The 13,857-nt window shown below is 39.1% G+C and overlaps 2 protein-coding genes across 2 annotated transcripts; both read right to left on the reverse strand.

Moving 5' to 3' along the window:
• Positions 1 to 87: 87 nt before the first annotated feature.
• On the reverse strand, positions 88 to 5,616 carry LOC112554562. The gene is made up of 11 exons (XM_025222379.1): positions 5,268 to 5,616; positions 4,486 to 4,657; positions 4,177 to 4,287; positions 3,717 to 3,932; positions 3,060 to 3,276; positions 2,622 to 2,836; positions 2,287 to 2,377; positions 2,027 to 2,155; positions 1,727 to 1,843; positions 1,152 to 1,331; positions 88 to 376 (listed from the first exon to the last, which is right to left on the reverse strand). Exons 1-11 carry the CDS (start codon positions 5,288 to 5,290, stop codon positions 282 to 284), a joined length of 1,566 nt encoding a protein of 521 aa, XP_025078164.1. The 5' UTR covers positions 5,291 to 5,616; the 3' UTR covers positions 88 to 281.
• Positions 5,617 to 7,357: 1,741 nt separating this feature from the next.
• LOC112554563 lies at positions 7,358 to 10,176 on the reverse strand. Its single transcript, XM_025222380.1, has 5 exons — positions 10,125 to 10,176; positions 9,247 to 9,446; positions 8,826 to 8,980; positions 8,090 to 8,185; positions 7,358 to 7,579 (listed from the first exon to the last, which is right to left on the reverse strand). The coding sequence occupies exons 1-5, from the start codon at positions 10,149 to 10,151 to the stop codon at positions 7,419 to 7,421; spliced, it is 639 nt and encodes a 212-aa protein (XP_025078165.1). The 5' UTR covers positions 10,152 to 10,176; the 3' UTR covers positions 7,358 to 7,418.
• Between the last annotated feature and the right edge of the window lie 3,681 nt (positions 10,177 to 13,857).

Raw genomic sequence — 13,857 nt, forward strand, 5'->3', positions numbered from 1 at the left:
GATAATCACATCAATTCATCTCTAGTGAAGAGAAGCAATTGCATGTTTTGCCGGATCGTGTATGTGTGTGAGAGATAAGTCAAACTGAGAAATCGTCAGGTAGCGACATTATCATTGTGATCGTCTCACTGTCGGCATCACACCGTGACTTCACCACTCACATGTCTAAAGAAAGAAAGATAAAGATTGTGTTTCCTGAGTTTATTTCTCTGTTTATCACATTCTAAAACAAGTATCTGTAGATTTGACAGTGACCACCAGTCAGCGCCACGTAGGTTGGTTTACATACAGCAGGTGGCAGTGGCTGTAACCCCACGCGAACCTGAAGACAAGCTGTCTCCCATGTACACTATGCATTCATCGACACCATTAGAATCTGAAACAAATTACACACAAAAGAACATGGACACGCACGCGCACACACACACACACACAGCGCAAGCCAGTAAAATCTTAATGAGTTAGTGTTTTGGTATGTTTATATGTAAAGTAAACCTTTATAATTCATTGTGGCTACGAACTAAAAATTACTTGAGGTTTTCACAGCAGATCCCACTTTTTTCCAAAACCGTTATCTAGAGTTCTACACCATACGAGACCCTCGTAGGGCTCTATTCCGTAACAATGTAATGGTCTGGAAAGTTTTTACAATGCTTGTTCCTAATTACCTAGTTGGAACACTCACTGTAACACTCAATATAAAGCAGTTGTTTACAATTACTACCCCCTCTCATATTGTTGTATCATACCCTCTCTTAGAAGCCCAGTGGTTAAGCACTTGGTGCACTCTAGTCAGGAGCCAAAGATAACAGGTGCGTGATTGGGCCTGAACATGTAACTGGACGGTCGTCTGTCCCCACCATGCAGTGATAAGTACCTGATTTATCAGGCAAGTCGAAAAAAAGACGAGGAAGGAGACGGCTTCACTCCTCCTTCTCCATGTTGTGGCCTTAACACATTGAGCCACCTACATTTCGCTGTTCCAATGACCATGAGGATACGGGACCATAGACTTTATTATTAACAAGTATCATGGCTCAGTGGTATGGCTCAGTGGTATGGCTCAGTAAAGTGCTGTTTGAGTACAGGTTTCCAACCAATCTTCAGTAGAGCAGTTGAGAACCCCCCAAAAAAATCTGTCGAAAACTCACCAGAGATTCTGGCTCCTCCCGACCTGCCATCTGGAGCGAAGTAACTGCACGACACCATGGTAGTACTGGAAGGGCAGGTCACTGTTTGGTAATCTCCAGCACTAAGAGTTGTCGGAAGTGACGAAACACGTGTACATGAAAGGTCAGGAGAAGAGCAACAGGCAGCAACAACACTAGAACCTGCGAGTAAAGAAGACTTGGAACTGGATATGTCACAAAAGCAATACAGCACCACCACCGGTGCGCATGACGGATATTAGGGGGCGTGACTTGAGCATGTTCAATCGGACAAAGTTACTTCCCTTTTTGAGAGCTTATTTACTCATAGTTCTAAGACTGGGTTTAGTATTTAGTTTTAGGCAATTAGGGTTAGGCTATCGATTGGGAGACTTTCATTTCTGCGTAGATATGGCGCTATCCTCGTAAAATAACTTATAACCATGTTCAGTCGAGTCAGATTTTAAAATTGTAAAAATAAAATTATTTCTACCGTTCAAGCACATGATCTCTACACATTCTTGATCGTGATCACATGTTCTGAGAAAATCACAACTTTGCAAAACGTATTGGCTCACCTGAACGTTCACCTGGATTACTGGAGACAGGGCTTCCACTCTGTGACACGCAGCTGTTTATTGTGACGTTAGTATATACCCCATCCATATCTGGGTAACGACTGTAACTGGAGCAGCCTGCAGTTAGCATTGGAGAGGATTAAGTTCAACTTTTGACTTTTTCAAACCAAGAGGATTGAATGAAGCATTGTTCTTAACTGAGCAGGCGATAAACAAACCTGAGAAAAACCTAGAGGTTTTTACTATTCATAAAATCTGTAGCGAAAAAATGAAATAGAGCCTGTTTTTCAGGTTTCTCACCTAAAGCCTGAGTATTTGTTGGGCATATGGCCTCGGCCTGGGCGCCGTCAAAAGGTGAGGATGGACCTGCTATCCGATAGTCACAGGTGAGGCCATTCACTTTACAGCACCGCGCAGCTGCTGTCACACCTTAAGAGAGTACTCGAGTGTTAAATTCTTGATATAAATTTTCTACTTTTGTTTTGGTAACTGTCCTATTAGCACAAACAAGCTTATAATTTTGTTGTTGCTTCTATTTATTTTTACTTAGTGATATCTACCTTGTTCGGAGTTTCTACCGTTGTACGCCTTGCACATGGCCACGCCATTCTCAATGACAATCTGTTCTCCTTTTCTCGTCCAGAGCTGACCCTGAAACGTTAACGAGTGCTTTCTATACAAATCCACATCGTTTGTCCGATTCTACCCAATTTTACTTTTTTTCTTCTAATGTAAGGTGTTAGACAATATTTGTTTCATTGTTTCGATTCAGAGAATTTTTAATTTCGATGTCACACGTGGAACCAGAGACATAAATCTGAAAGGTCCACTTTGTGGGTGATCTCGCTTGTAACAGCTCTCAGTAAGTGCCAAATGACAAGCGTTTGACCCTCACGTTCTGGTAGCTCGTGCAGCCTGTCATGACGCGGTCCGTTCCGCAGGTGACCGATGCCACGTCATCTTCGTTGCCACCAGAGGGAGTGGACTCGACATTGACGCAGGTGAGCTGCATGTTTGTGGATGACGTGGACTGCAGCCCCAGAGACTTCTGGCCACGATGGCTGACACACCTGGGTACGTAGTCATTCTCCACCGCCGTATTTATCGCCGCTGAGTAGACAAAGAAAACAAAAGAAAGAAAGTGTGGAATTGGTGTTTTACGCCGAGCCGGCATGTAAGGCTATATCACGGCAAAGTACCCAGCCCTGTAAACAGATGCCACATGCAGAGAGATGAACCCTACCCTGGACATCCAACCTTCACTGTATTGGTGACAGGCACTAACTGTTGCGTCACCGCAAGAAAGAAAGAGAAACAAGGAAAAGGTATGTACTTGTCTTGTCGGTGATCTTGATGTTGACCGAGAGGTTGCTTGTACCCAGACTAAAACGCTCCACTTGCACAGGTATTCCTGACTTTCTTATGGTCACTTCGTAGTCGCCTTGGAAACCGCGCAAGTCAACTTTCAGATCGCTGCCAAGGTTTTTTACAACATTTGTTGTCCATTCTTTCTTAAACAAACAGAAATACCTCTGTCCAGGCTCGATGATCTGTAAAAGATAGTGATTTTACAACTCTGTTAATGCTGAAAGTGATATGAATAAAGAAAGTAATATTTTTTTTTAAATAAATGACAAGTTTTAAGAAACATACCATAAAGTATTTCGCATTTTATTAATTAAATGGCTTGAGGACGTTGAATATTATCTAAAGTGCATGTGGATCCAATAGACAAGTAACCTCTGCGTTTAGGTTTGCTTTAAGTCAGTGGTTTAAAACACGTCAGTTAATGAATCCTGTTTTTTATTAGTTTAATTTTTATTAAACATTGGTCCATTGGACTGCAGTAAGCTAAGTCAATCTACACTTTCCGAATTTTGTGTGTGTATATATATATATGGAGAGACAGAGAGAGAGAGCTTTGACGGGATGTTTACCAGATACATTAAGATAAACTCTGTGAGTTTTTTATCACGTCATTCAAACCTACCGTCAAGTTGGTTCCCTGAATGAGCTCCCTGTTAACATTTCCCGTGTCCTGGTCCCAGAAACTCCAGTAGATGATACCTTTCATGGCGGGATGACTGAACATTGCACGGATGCCGTCTTCTATCCAATCAGCGCGCTGCACGTACTCCGGCCATTCTACGTCGAACTCCGTCGCAAAGATTTCTGTTCCCAGCGTTCCCAGACGGTCGAGTCTTCTCTGTGAAACATTTCAAGCATATTATAAAAGTTAGTCTGCAAAAACATCAACGCTTTTATCTTTTTCATACTCGTGCCTAGTTTTCTTAGTGTGTTTGTGTGTGTGTGAGAGAGAGGGAGAAAGTGAAAGAGATGGAACAGAAGAAAACAGTCTAATAATTTGATGGGCCAATGGGAAATTGATGTTTTATTCTAAATTCTGTCTGGCCAAAACTCTGTGAGGAAAAGACTGATTAGGTAAATACCCAAATTAGTGTTGGATCAGTGGCAGTATTGGTTTGAACGTGGCCCTCCGTTCCTAATCCTTCGACAGGGACGCCTTCAGCAAGGTATGCTTTTATTATCTGATAATATTCCTGGAAACAAACACACATAAAAACATATTTAAATGATGAATAAATAACTAGCAAGAGTACAAAATATTGCTATGGCTCTTTGCTACTCATCAAAGACATTTAACACAGTTTCGAATCATGAATAATCTTCTTTAAGCTTAAATTAAATTTTTTCTTGTGGTTGGTATTCGTTTGAACGACTTTTGAAGTAGTTGGTACCTCTGTGGATCCTCCGATGTCCACGGCTTGGTAATCATTAAAATATAGTTTGGTGACGTTGTCACAGTTTTTCATCTGTCGGAACAGGTTCTTCGTGAAGTTTCGGTCCTGAAGCATCTGTTGGTAGTACAGACCATGTGTATCTTCATTCATGACATCCCAGTGGTCCAGCCTGAAATACAGAGCAGATAGAGCGTGACTGCTCAACAAAAAGCTGGTCAAAAGAAACGAGCCATTAAGAAAAATTAGCATTTCAAGAATTTTGTAGCCATGTCGGAAGAATTTTCGGGTTAGATGTCGTTGACTCTTGTGACGTCATCAAAAGCGAAAAACCAACCAGAAATCAGAAATGCCTGTATTAAAAAAATGCATATTAACACGAAAACATATCAACTTTACTTTAGCTAATTTGATTAAAATGTTTGAAGGTTTTTACTTGCGTAAAGCGTTCTTTCAAAAATTTTTAATCGTAATTCGTATTTCGTCAGTGTGTAGATGACAGACAGACATATTGGTCAGTTATGGTTTTTCTCTATTTCAATCATATTTTACTTTCTTTCATTCGTTCACTGGTTCTTTATTTTTTTTATTACTGAATTTATGGTTCTGGTCCAGTAATAGCACATAGGTAGTTACAATCGTGTCTGACCCTCTGCACAAGACTAAATTACAACTGGGTAAACTAAAGAAAAATCCTTCTTGCTCACTCTCTCTGTCGCTAAAAAGCACTCACACACTATAACCCTCTCTCAAGTAAAGGACAGCCAGATATATGCACTTACTTGCCGAGAGTAATATTACACATGTACTGTACGTGTTTGCAACTCGTCTCTCAGTTCCTGTCCACGGAGCAGCAGAACCCAGTCTGGAATGTTGTCTGGCACGTTAAATATGATGTTGTGTCCGCGCACCTTCACTCTGGAACAATAGACATGCACACGCACATGCACACACACATACATATATATGCACATGCATGCACGTACACATACGCATGATGTACACGCACACAGAAATATACGGCTATACCCACACGTATTGTAACCGCCATAGTTCGCAATAATTTTCAAAGAATGTTTGTCTTCTCAGATAATTTTTCTAAGGAGTGGGTTAATGACTCTAGAAGGACGAGTTAACAGCTGGGTTTTTTTTTTTAATTTCTGATGCATTTTGTCATGTTTAGATCCCGTTATCAGTACAACAAAGAAAATAGTTCTTAAAAATGACAAATTCTAATGAGGGACCACCATTTTGTGTTTGTTCATCGTGTCAGCCATTAGTTTATCGTCTGTGCGAGCTGCTCACCCATAACTGTTGAGGACGTTTGTGGCGTCCACAGCGTTACTGAAGTCTGGACTCTCCTGCAACAGAGGGGGGTCCAGAGATTTCACAAAAATCGGTCTTTCTCACATATTAGTCATCACCTGATCATTTAGTGATTACAGAAGACTGATGCACTAAAAAAATCTTTCTTTTAATTTTTTCTGTGCTTTTTTTTCTATTATTATTCTTTTTTTCTTTTTTTATTAGGTTTCGCATTTTAGCAGTAGTAGTAGTAGTAGAAAAAAAAATAGGTGCCTATGCTGAGAAACCTTGAACTGGTATCACATATGACAAACATTAAGCATGAACTCTGAACGTCTCCACTAAGGACAACATCTATCAGAGACTTCTGCCTGTGAATGTTTTTTCACTAAAAATGGTGAATAATGCTCGTTTGTACAGACAATTTGCTTCTATTTTGACAGAATGAAATTCTGTTTGCTTTTTCTGTTTTAATTATTCTTTCGCTCTACGTTTCACTGGACTGTCAAACTGTTGGTGTCCATCATTGTAAACGCACCTTGGTTCACGAGAAAACGAGAAAAAGTATTCTTTTCACAGCTAAATAGCAGAGATAAACGACATTATATGGCTTTTGATTGAAACTGATTGGTGAAAGGACAATTAAAAGTTCTATTTCGGTTCCAGATACTTACCCTGGTCCCTTTATCAAACTTCCACTTGAAACTCTGCACTGTGACCCAGTTGTGCAAGTTGGTGACAAGTTTGGTGTACTCATTGGTGTTTTTTTTCGAGATCATGGTATCCTTGACCTTCGCCCCAAAGGGAAAAAGGTGCTTCTTCAGCTTGATCTGCATCATCATCATCATCATCATCATCATCATCATCATCATCATCATCATCATCATCATTCATCATCATTCATCATCATCGGTTAGATTGCTAAAATCTTGTATCGGGTGTATTAATCCTGTTTCTATTTTTAATGTTACAAGCTTTGCTTATATGTCATAACTACATAAGGGTAATTTGCATACCTGAGCGTCGAAAGAAGATGAAGGTACACCTGGGGGTACAGTGAAACTAGAAAAAAACAATTGAGATATTCCAGTACTCATGCATTTAAAAACAATGTAATAATATTTATGTTTACATCTTAATACGGTAGTCCATAGGTTTCGTTCTTCACTTTGGAACTCAGCTCTGGGATTCTTTACCCTACAATGTTCTGCACCTCTCTCTCTACCTTCTAATTCGAAAACCTATTTGTTTGAAGGTACTATTAGTAAGTGTGGCATAGTTTTCGGTATTGTATCATTCTGTGTAAAGGAACATGTAATGCTTTTCTTGCCTAGAAGGTACAATGTTCCTCGCGGGACATGATTGCCGTACATGTCTAAATGTGAACGGTTAATACCGGTAATGCTGGTTATTATTATAATTCTTATATGTACAAATATAAACACATACGTAATATTTGCATAGTATATACATGAATAAGCGCATGCATGCATTAACAGGCACAGAAATACACATACATATTATATACATCTAATACGCACATGTGCATAAATACACACGGGACACTTTCTGAAACAAGCACCTGCAGCTGTAAGGAATATACGAGAGAAAAAGAAGTACGCTTGTCTTTACCTAATGCTGAGGTTGGATTTTCTGTACTTGTCTATGTTGATGTGCGACTCAGCTAACCAGTTGGTGTTCTCGGGGACTTCATACAGAGATGCGTGGTCCACCAGAAAATTCACACCAGGATCAGGGCCTCGTATTGCGTACCGCACAAATTTGAATTCTGTTTACAAATTACATCGTAGATAAATAAGACAAAACAAACCATGTGTTATTCAGTGGACGCAAATACATATTCACCTTATGTCAACAGCGGTCTTGCATATCTGACATCTGTTATTCGTCCTTTTTCTTCTTTTCCAAAACAAAAATTATATTTGAAATGAATATTTGAAATGTTTCATTTTCAGCTGTTAAAACTTTCTCAACTATATCTGTTAAAGGAAGTTTCTACAGGGCAAGAGTTTATTTGACTGACTTCAACAAAGTTAAACAGAGGAAGAATAAATATACACGACAAAGTGAAAAATACAACTTTATTACTCCTACATTTTATACTCCACCGCAAAAATCGAAGAAATATCTTTTAAGAATTTCAGTAGTGCATTGTATTTAATTTAATTTAAACTAATTTAAAAAGATACAAAAGGAATTGTATGGCTTGTTAAATTGAATGCAGATAATTTTTCTTAACAAGTAAAAGAACGAAGGTAAAACAAGAGTTGGTTCTCACCTCTTACCGGCGCGTTCATACTACCATTCACCAGGATCCAGCCCATGGAAGAGTCGCAGAGACTCCTCATCGCAATGACATAGGTGCCTATATCTCCTGCAAAGAAGGCGACAAATTGCTCACCATTTTTTTTTTCTTTGCATAAATTTGTCTTTTCCGAAAGACTGGACAGAGCGAAATACCGTTGTAAACTAAACATACTCGATATGTTACCTTGTGTTTTGTATTCTTCTTCATATATTTCAAGAAAAATTTCATGATATTGTGCTAATATGCGGTACATTTGATGATAGTAATAATTAGTAGATTTATATGCGTAAAATTCTTAGAGAATAAGTTTGACGATGTGTATTTGGGTTATTTGTGAATGTTTATGTCCCTCTTAACTCGAACACCACACCCCAGTTTCCGAACATGAACTGTCAACATGTCAAGTTAGCGAAGAACAAATGGTAGAATACAAATTGTTCACTAACTCGCTATATGACGCTTTACACAAATGAGCTTTATTGTGACAGATTGAAAAGGCTGATAATAAATTACAGCTGGCAGAGTTAGCTGCAGAAATAATTGCATACATTTCTTCTATGAAAGTGTATAGAGAGCAGCATCAAAGCCTTTATCCAAATACACTCACATTAAAAGCACATTACCTATAACGAATATAGAGTTACAAAAAATTACAGTAAGTCGTATGTCGAAAATGCATAACATATTGGTAGATCGTGGCAATTACCTGAATTTGTAAACCCAAACTGCATGGTGATCTTGATCGTCTGCCATAGAACACTGCTGTTGTCATTGAGCAGTTTCACATAGACGCTCGTTTCGTATCGACCGTTGGGTTTTAAACCGTACAACGTCTGGAGTGGGCCCTCTAAATCACGATCCCTGAGAGGACACCATGAGTTAAATGCAATGAAAGAAAAGACTTTCGTTTAGTGGAACGACGACGACGACGATGACGATGATGATCTTTCTCATTTACATCAATTATGTCTCTCTCCTCAACCATCCTCTCTTCTCTCTCTCTCTCCTTCCCCTAAACTTTTCATCATCAATGTTACATAAGTGATGCTGCTTGCATACATTTTGTCTGCAGAGCGGAGACGCAAACACTGTCCTAATAATAACTGTCCACCCGGTCGTTTACCCACCGGTAAGAGGCCTTCAGTGCGAAGTTACCGTCCACCGTGTCGCCACTCACGCGCTCCATCAGGAACCCATTGTTCTCCCACGAGCCCCTCAGGTCCCCCTCGAAGCTGGGGTTGTCCAGCAGGTTCTGACCCAGACCCGCCCCCAACATTATCAGCAGCACGAAGAAGACTTGGCGCCTCATCTCGATCAAATGACAAACCTGCAAGTCCACAGTCTCAGGTGCAGTGCATCATGCAAGATGGACAAGAATGTATTTTCTCTATCCGTTGCTACATTATATATATTTTTTGATAAGTAATTTATCACGATAAATGTTTAATTTCCAAAGTGTAAAATTTTGCACTCCATAAATCAACCGGGAATAGTAGCTATATATTTTAATTAATTCTAAGCCGTATGGCCGATTATTACCTTCACAGTCCTTCAAATCATATCATCATCGTCGTCGTCGTCACTGTCATCATCATCCTTAACTGAATTTGTAAAGTACAAGATCAACACGCTGTCCACTACAGAGAAGGAACTACAAAGAAGCTAACAGTTAACCGTCAATAAAGAAAAACGTGTCAACAAACCATCATACTAAGGCAAATATGAAAACATCTTAAGAAAGATCTCTCAAGTATTACAAGCCTCTGTTTCGGTATTTGTTTATCAATTCTCACCTTGAATATTAATTTTTTCAGACTTTATTATATTGTCAAATGAATGTTCTTTAAATTCTATGTGCAAAACTGGATGGCGTCTCAGATCAGAAAGTTTCTAACAAACAAGATATTCCAAACAAATCAAGGACTTTCTTGGAAAATTATAAAGTATTTTGGGGAAGGTCTTCAATATGGCAGTGCCGTGTCAGCTACAAAGGAAAAAGTCTCACCTTCACCTGAACAGCCGCTGGAGTCATCCAAACCTGTGTGCAACATGCAAACTGGAGCAAGGCTTTTATAGAGATTTTCTTTGGGCAGACATTGAAGCAAATTGCCAAAGCTCCTGTGTCCACACGCTCATATTGTAAAGATATTTAACGCATAAGCTCAGATTTAATCATCATCATTATAATACTAATAATTAAAGTATTTATAAAGCGCTCACTCATACCAATTCAAGGCGCACACGTGGCAATGTCATAAAAGATAAGAAAAAAGAAATCAGTTATCTACCTATTTTTTCGTAACTTTATGGCTAATAGTAAATGACACTAAAAGAGCTCAAAATATATAAGTGTCTTGGTGAGATCTACATACAATAGACGGTCTTTCAAAGGATGGGGAGAAATAACTGGGATTTCTCTTCTGGTTAACGTATTTAAAAGATGTTTATTGACTGAATCTCTAGCAGCCTGTATCTTTGCCTAAATAGAAGCCCACAGTAATTTTCACCCACTGACCATGCATAGACCCTGGTGTCTTTATGTTTATATATTCATCAACTCTTCGTAGTCACTTTTGTATCGATTGCGATAGAGAGAAGAACGTGACAGAGAGAGAGAATTGAACAACTTGGGTGTGATCCTACTTCACACTTTGAGCAGTTCATCTAAACCTTTCTTAAATCTTAGCCAATGCTTTCTCAAATTTCAATATCTACAAAAGATCATTTTAATTCCTGAGTTGAGCTCAGTTAACTATAGAATTTCGTCAAATCTGACCCAAAATGTAGGAAGAATAAGAAACATTATAGAGCTGAGTTTTTTCTTCAGCCTGATAAGAAAATTGCTAATAAAACTTTGCCCCATGTTATACCATATTTAATCTATACATAATAAATGAATAAAATAAGTGACAGACGACAATATAGTTCTGTCTACACATTATGAAAATATCCTCAAATAATATTTAGAACAGGTTTCCATGAAAGGTCCTTATTGGGTATGGTCAGACATGTTTGAACCTTGTTAAAAGAATAAACGAGCCAAAAGCACAGCAACAACTGAAATATCTTCTTTTACTGAATTAGACGACCAACATCAGAGCTAGTTCTGAACGATTGTCCACACAAAGATACCCACTGAACGTCCCCTGCTGCCCACAAAATGAACTACGTGTAACAGCTCAACGATAAGCTCACTTGTTCTAGTAATCACAGCGATACACGGGTATCGAACCGGTGAGCCATTGGGTTCAAACGCCAGTGCTCAAGTCACTCGGTTATCCTCTTCCTTTACTAGAAAGAAAAAAAAATAACACAGAGAGAAAACAAATGAATACTTAAGTAAACGGCTTGAGAGAATGGCTACACATGGCGGTGGACCAAAAAGACTGAACACTCTTTTTCTTCTTCTGTTTAAAACTCAAACATCTCGACTTCCATCCTCCTGGCACACTCACGCTGGTGAGGGAGGGGCAGGAGTGGGTTTGTGATACAGGGCAACCTGGCGCAATTAAATGAAATTAAATGAAACGGATACGTGTAATATCTTCTTTTCGTCGATGCTGGCCCGTGATCGCCCATTCTGATGAGAGAACAATTAAGTATGGTCTTCCTGATCAGTCCGCCTGACTAATAACAAACCTGACCACACAATACATCAAGAAGCCCAACCTGCATAAACACTACATCTCTAAGTGTATTGGTTTGATATTTTCCCCCTCAACATTCATTTTTTTTAAAAGAACAGCACAATAATATCACAGAAACGAGGCCGAACCTTCTTCACAACAACCCTCTCCCCAACTCATCTACTCACACACACGCGCACACACACACCGAGTTTTTCCCACTCTCGTCAAGCCTGGGTATTGCATAGGTACTGAACCCAAAAGCTGATCTTTACAGTTTATATAGCCAGAGGAGTAAGTAGCTTCTCATGTAGAACTAATTGAGCAATTAACGTCGAGAATACCAGTGTTTCAAAAAGACACGCTGTGCTGTTACCATGACTACAAGTGTGCTTGCAAGTGTTTATACGCCCTGTAAATGACAACTCGTGTGGAACGTGGCTAAATCGTCTAACATCAGAATATGTGAAGATATTATTGAGACTACAATTTTCATCTGTTGTTCTGTATACCACTTGCAAATAACACTAACTTGAATTACTGGACTGCTGGCAGATGATTTTTTTTCCAGTTAGCTAATCAAACGAGGCAGTTGTGAACAAAGCTTCCGGTTTAGTTACATTCATTGTTTAGGCTCGCCGAGAATAACATCGGAGAACTTCGCAAGAGGCTAAGCGTTGGTCTCGGCAGACAGACAGCAGTCCACCTACACACATCAGTCGCCAATAGGTTCTACTGCAATTAATGGTTGTGCTTCTACAAAGTAGGTACACTTGGCACATCTGTGAGCGATTCAGCACAATACGCTGCCAAAGTAACTACTTCAAGAAGAAAGCAGAATAACTATATGGAACTTCGTTATCGATGGACTTCAATACACCAAGCAAAAAGATCTATTTCAGGAGAATCTATTGGCTTACTTATCAGATAGCCATCAGCACGGACAGCATCTTTCTTGTGGTAAAGGCATACTAGTCTGGCGAGACATTGTAAAAAGACTAGACATGGTATACTTGTTCTCAAAACTGGAGCAGATACTTCCCTTCCTTACAAATCTCGTCATGTACAGAAAATAGTTTAAAATCATGAAGATAGGAATAATGCCCACAGATGTAACCTGTCTGTAAAGAACATGTATCCCACCTTTCATACTGACTGTACTTTTGACTACGCAAGAGTATATACAACGGGATACGAATCTAAGTGTATATCTAAGTCAGGTTATGACGTTCGTTGAAAATATTCTGGTCAGTAATGTTTATACATGTATCTGCTACTCATTTGTTCACAAATTTGAAATAAAACACTTAGGGTTTAGCTATCTTTTCTCAACTGAAAATTTAAATAAAGCATCTAAGCTGAAAAAATCCTACTTAAAATTGTTCTGATTAGCGAGCACACATATGCAGCAGTAGAAGGCTCCTCAAACCTTAAATGAACCTCAAAGTTATAATCTTCATTGCACTTATCACAAATTATCACATACTGTACACATGTTACACTATCACTCAGAACTGAAAAGACCTGCCAACTTCTGTAGCGAATGAAGTTTCTCAAAGATGAAATAATTATCTGAGGGCAGCAATGTAAGAAAGATTGGGCCACCTTGTGCGATGAACATGACTCGGCAGCTCCACGAGGAAAAAAACTAATAACTCTCTTTGTACAGCAAAAAGCGGAAAACAAAGGTAGGAAGCTTCAATTTGATGACCAGAACATAGAAATTAATTGCTTGACGTGCTATAATTACTTCACTCTTTCTGAGTCTTACCTCGATCAAAAGATCAAAAGAAGGGGAGGGGATTTCGTCTGGTAAAACATTGTAAAGTGTGTCTTGCGCTGACCTCCACCAAGTCATGACATTCATTTTGTTTTCCTTCATTTTCTTCTTTCGTGTCTTGTGTACTCTGATAGAACTTTAAGGATATATATATATAAAACCTCTCACAAACTGTCAGTTATGGCACCTAGAAATCGGTTATAGGCACCCGGGCTGTCACTGCTAGTCATTTATCGGCAGGTTTGCAGACTGCCGGTGAAATGACATTGGAGAGGGGTTTATGTTATATAGACGATATCAGAATCGAGAGTGAATGAGAGTAGCAGAAAATG

This window comes from Pomacea canaliculata, linkage group LG13, assembly GCF_003073045.1.
Source record: "Pomacea canaliculata isolate SZHN2017 linkage group LG13, ASM307304v1, whole genome shotgun sequence".
NCBI lineage: Eukaryota > Metazoa > Mollusca > Gastropoda > Architaenioglossa > Ampullariidae > Pomacea > Pomacea canaliculata.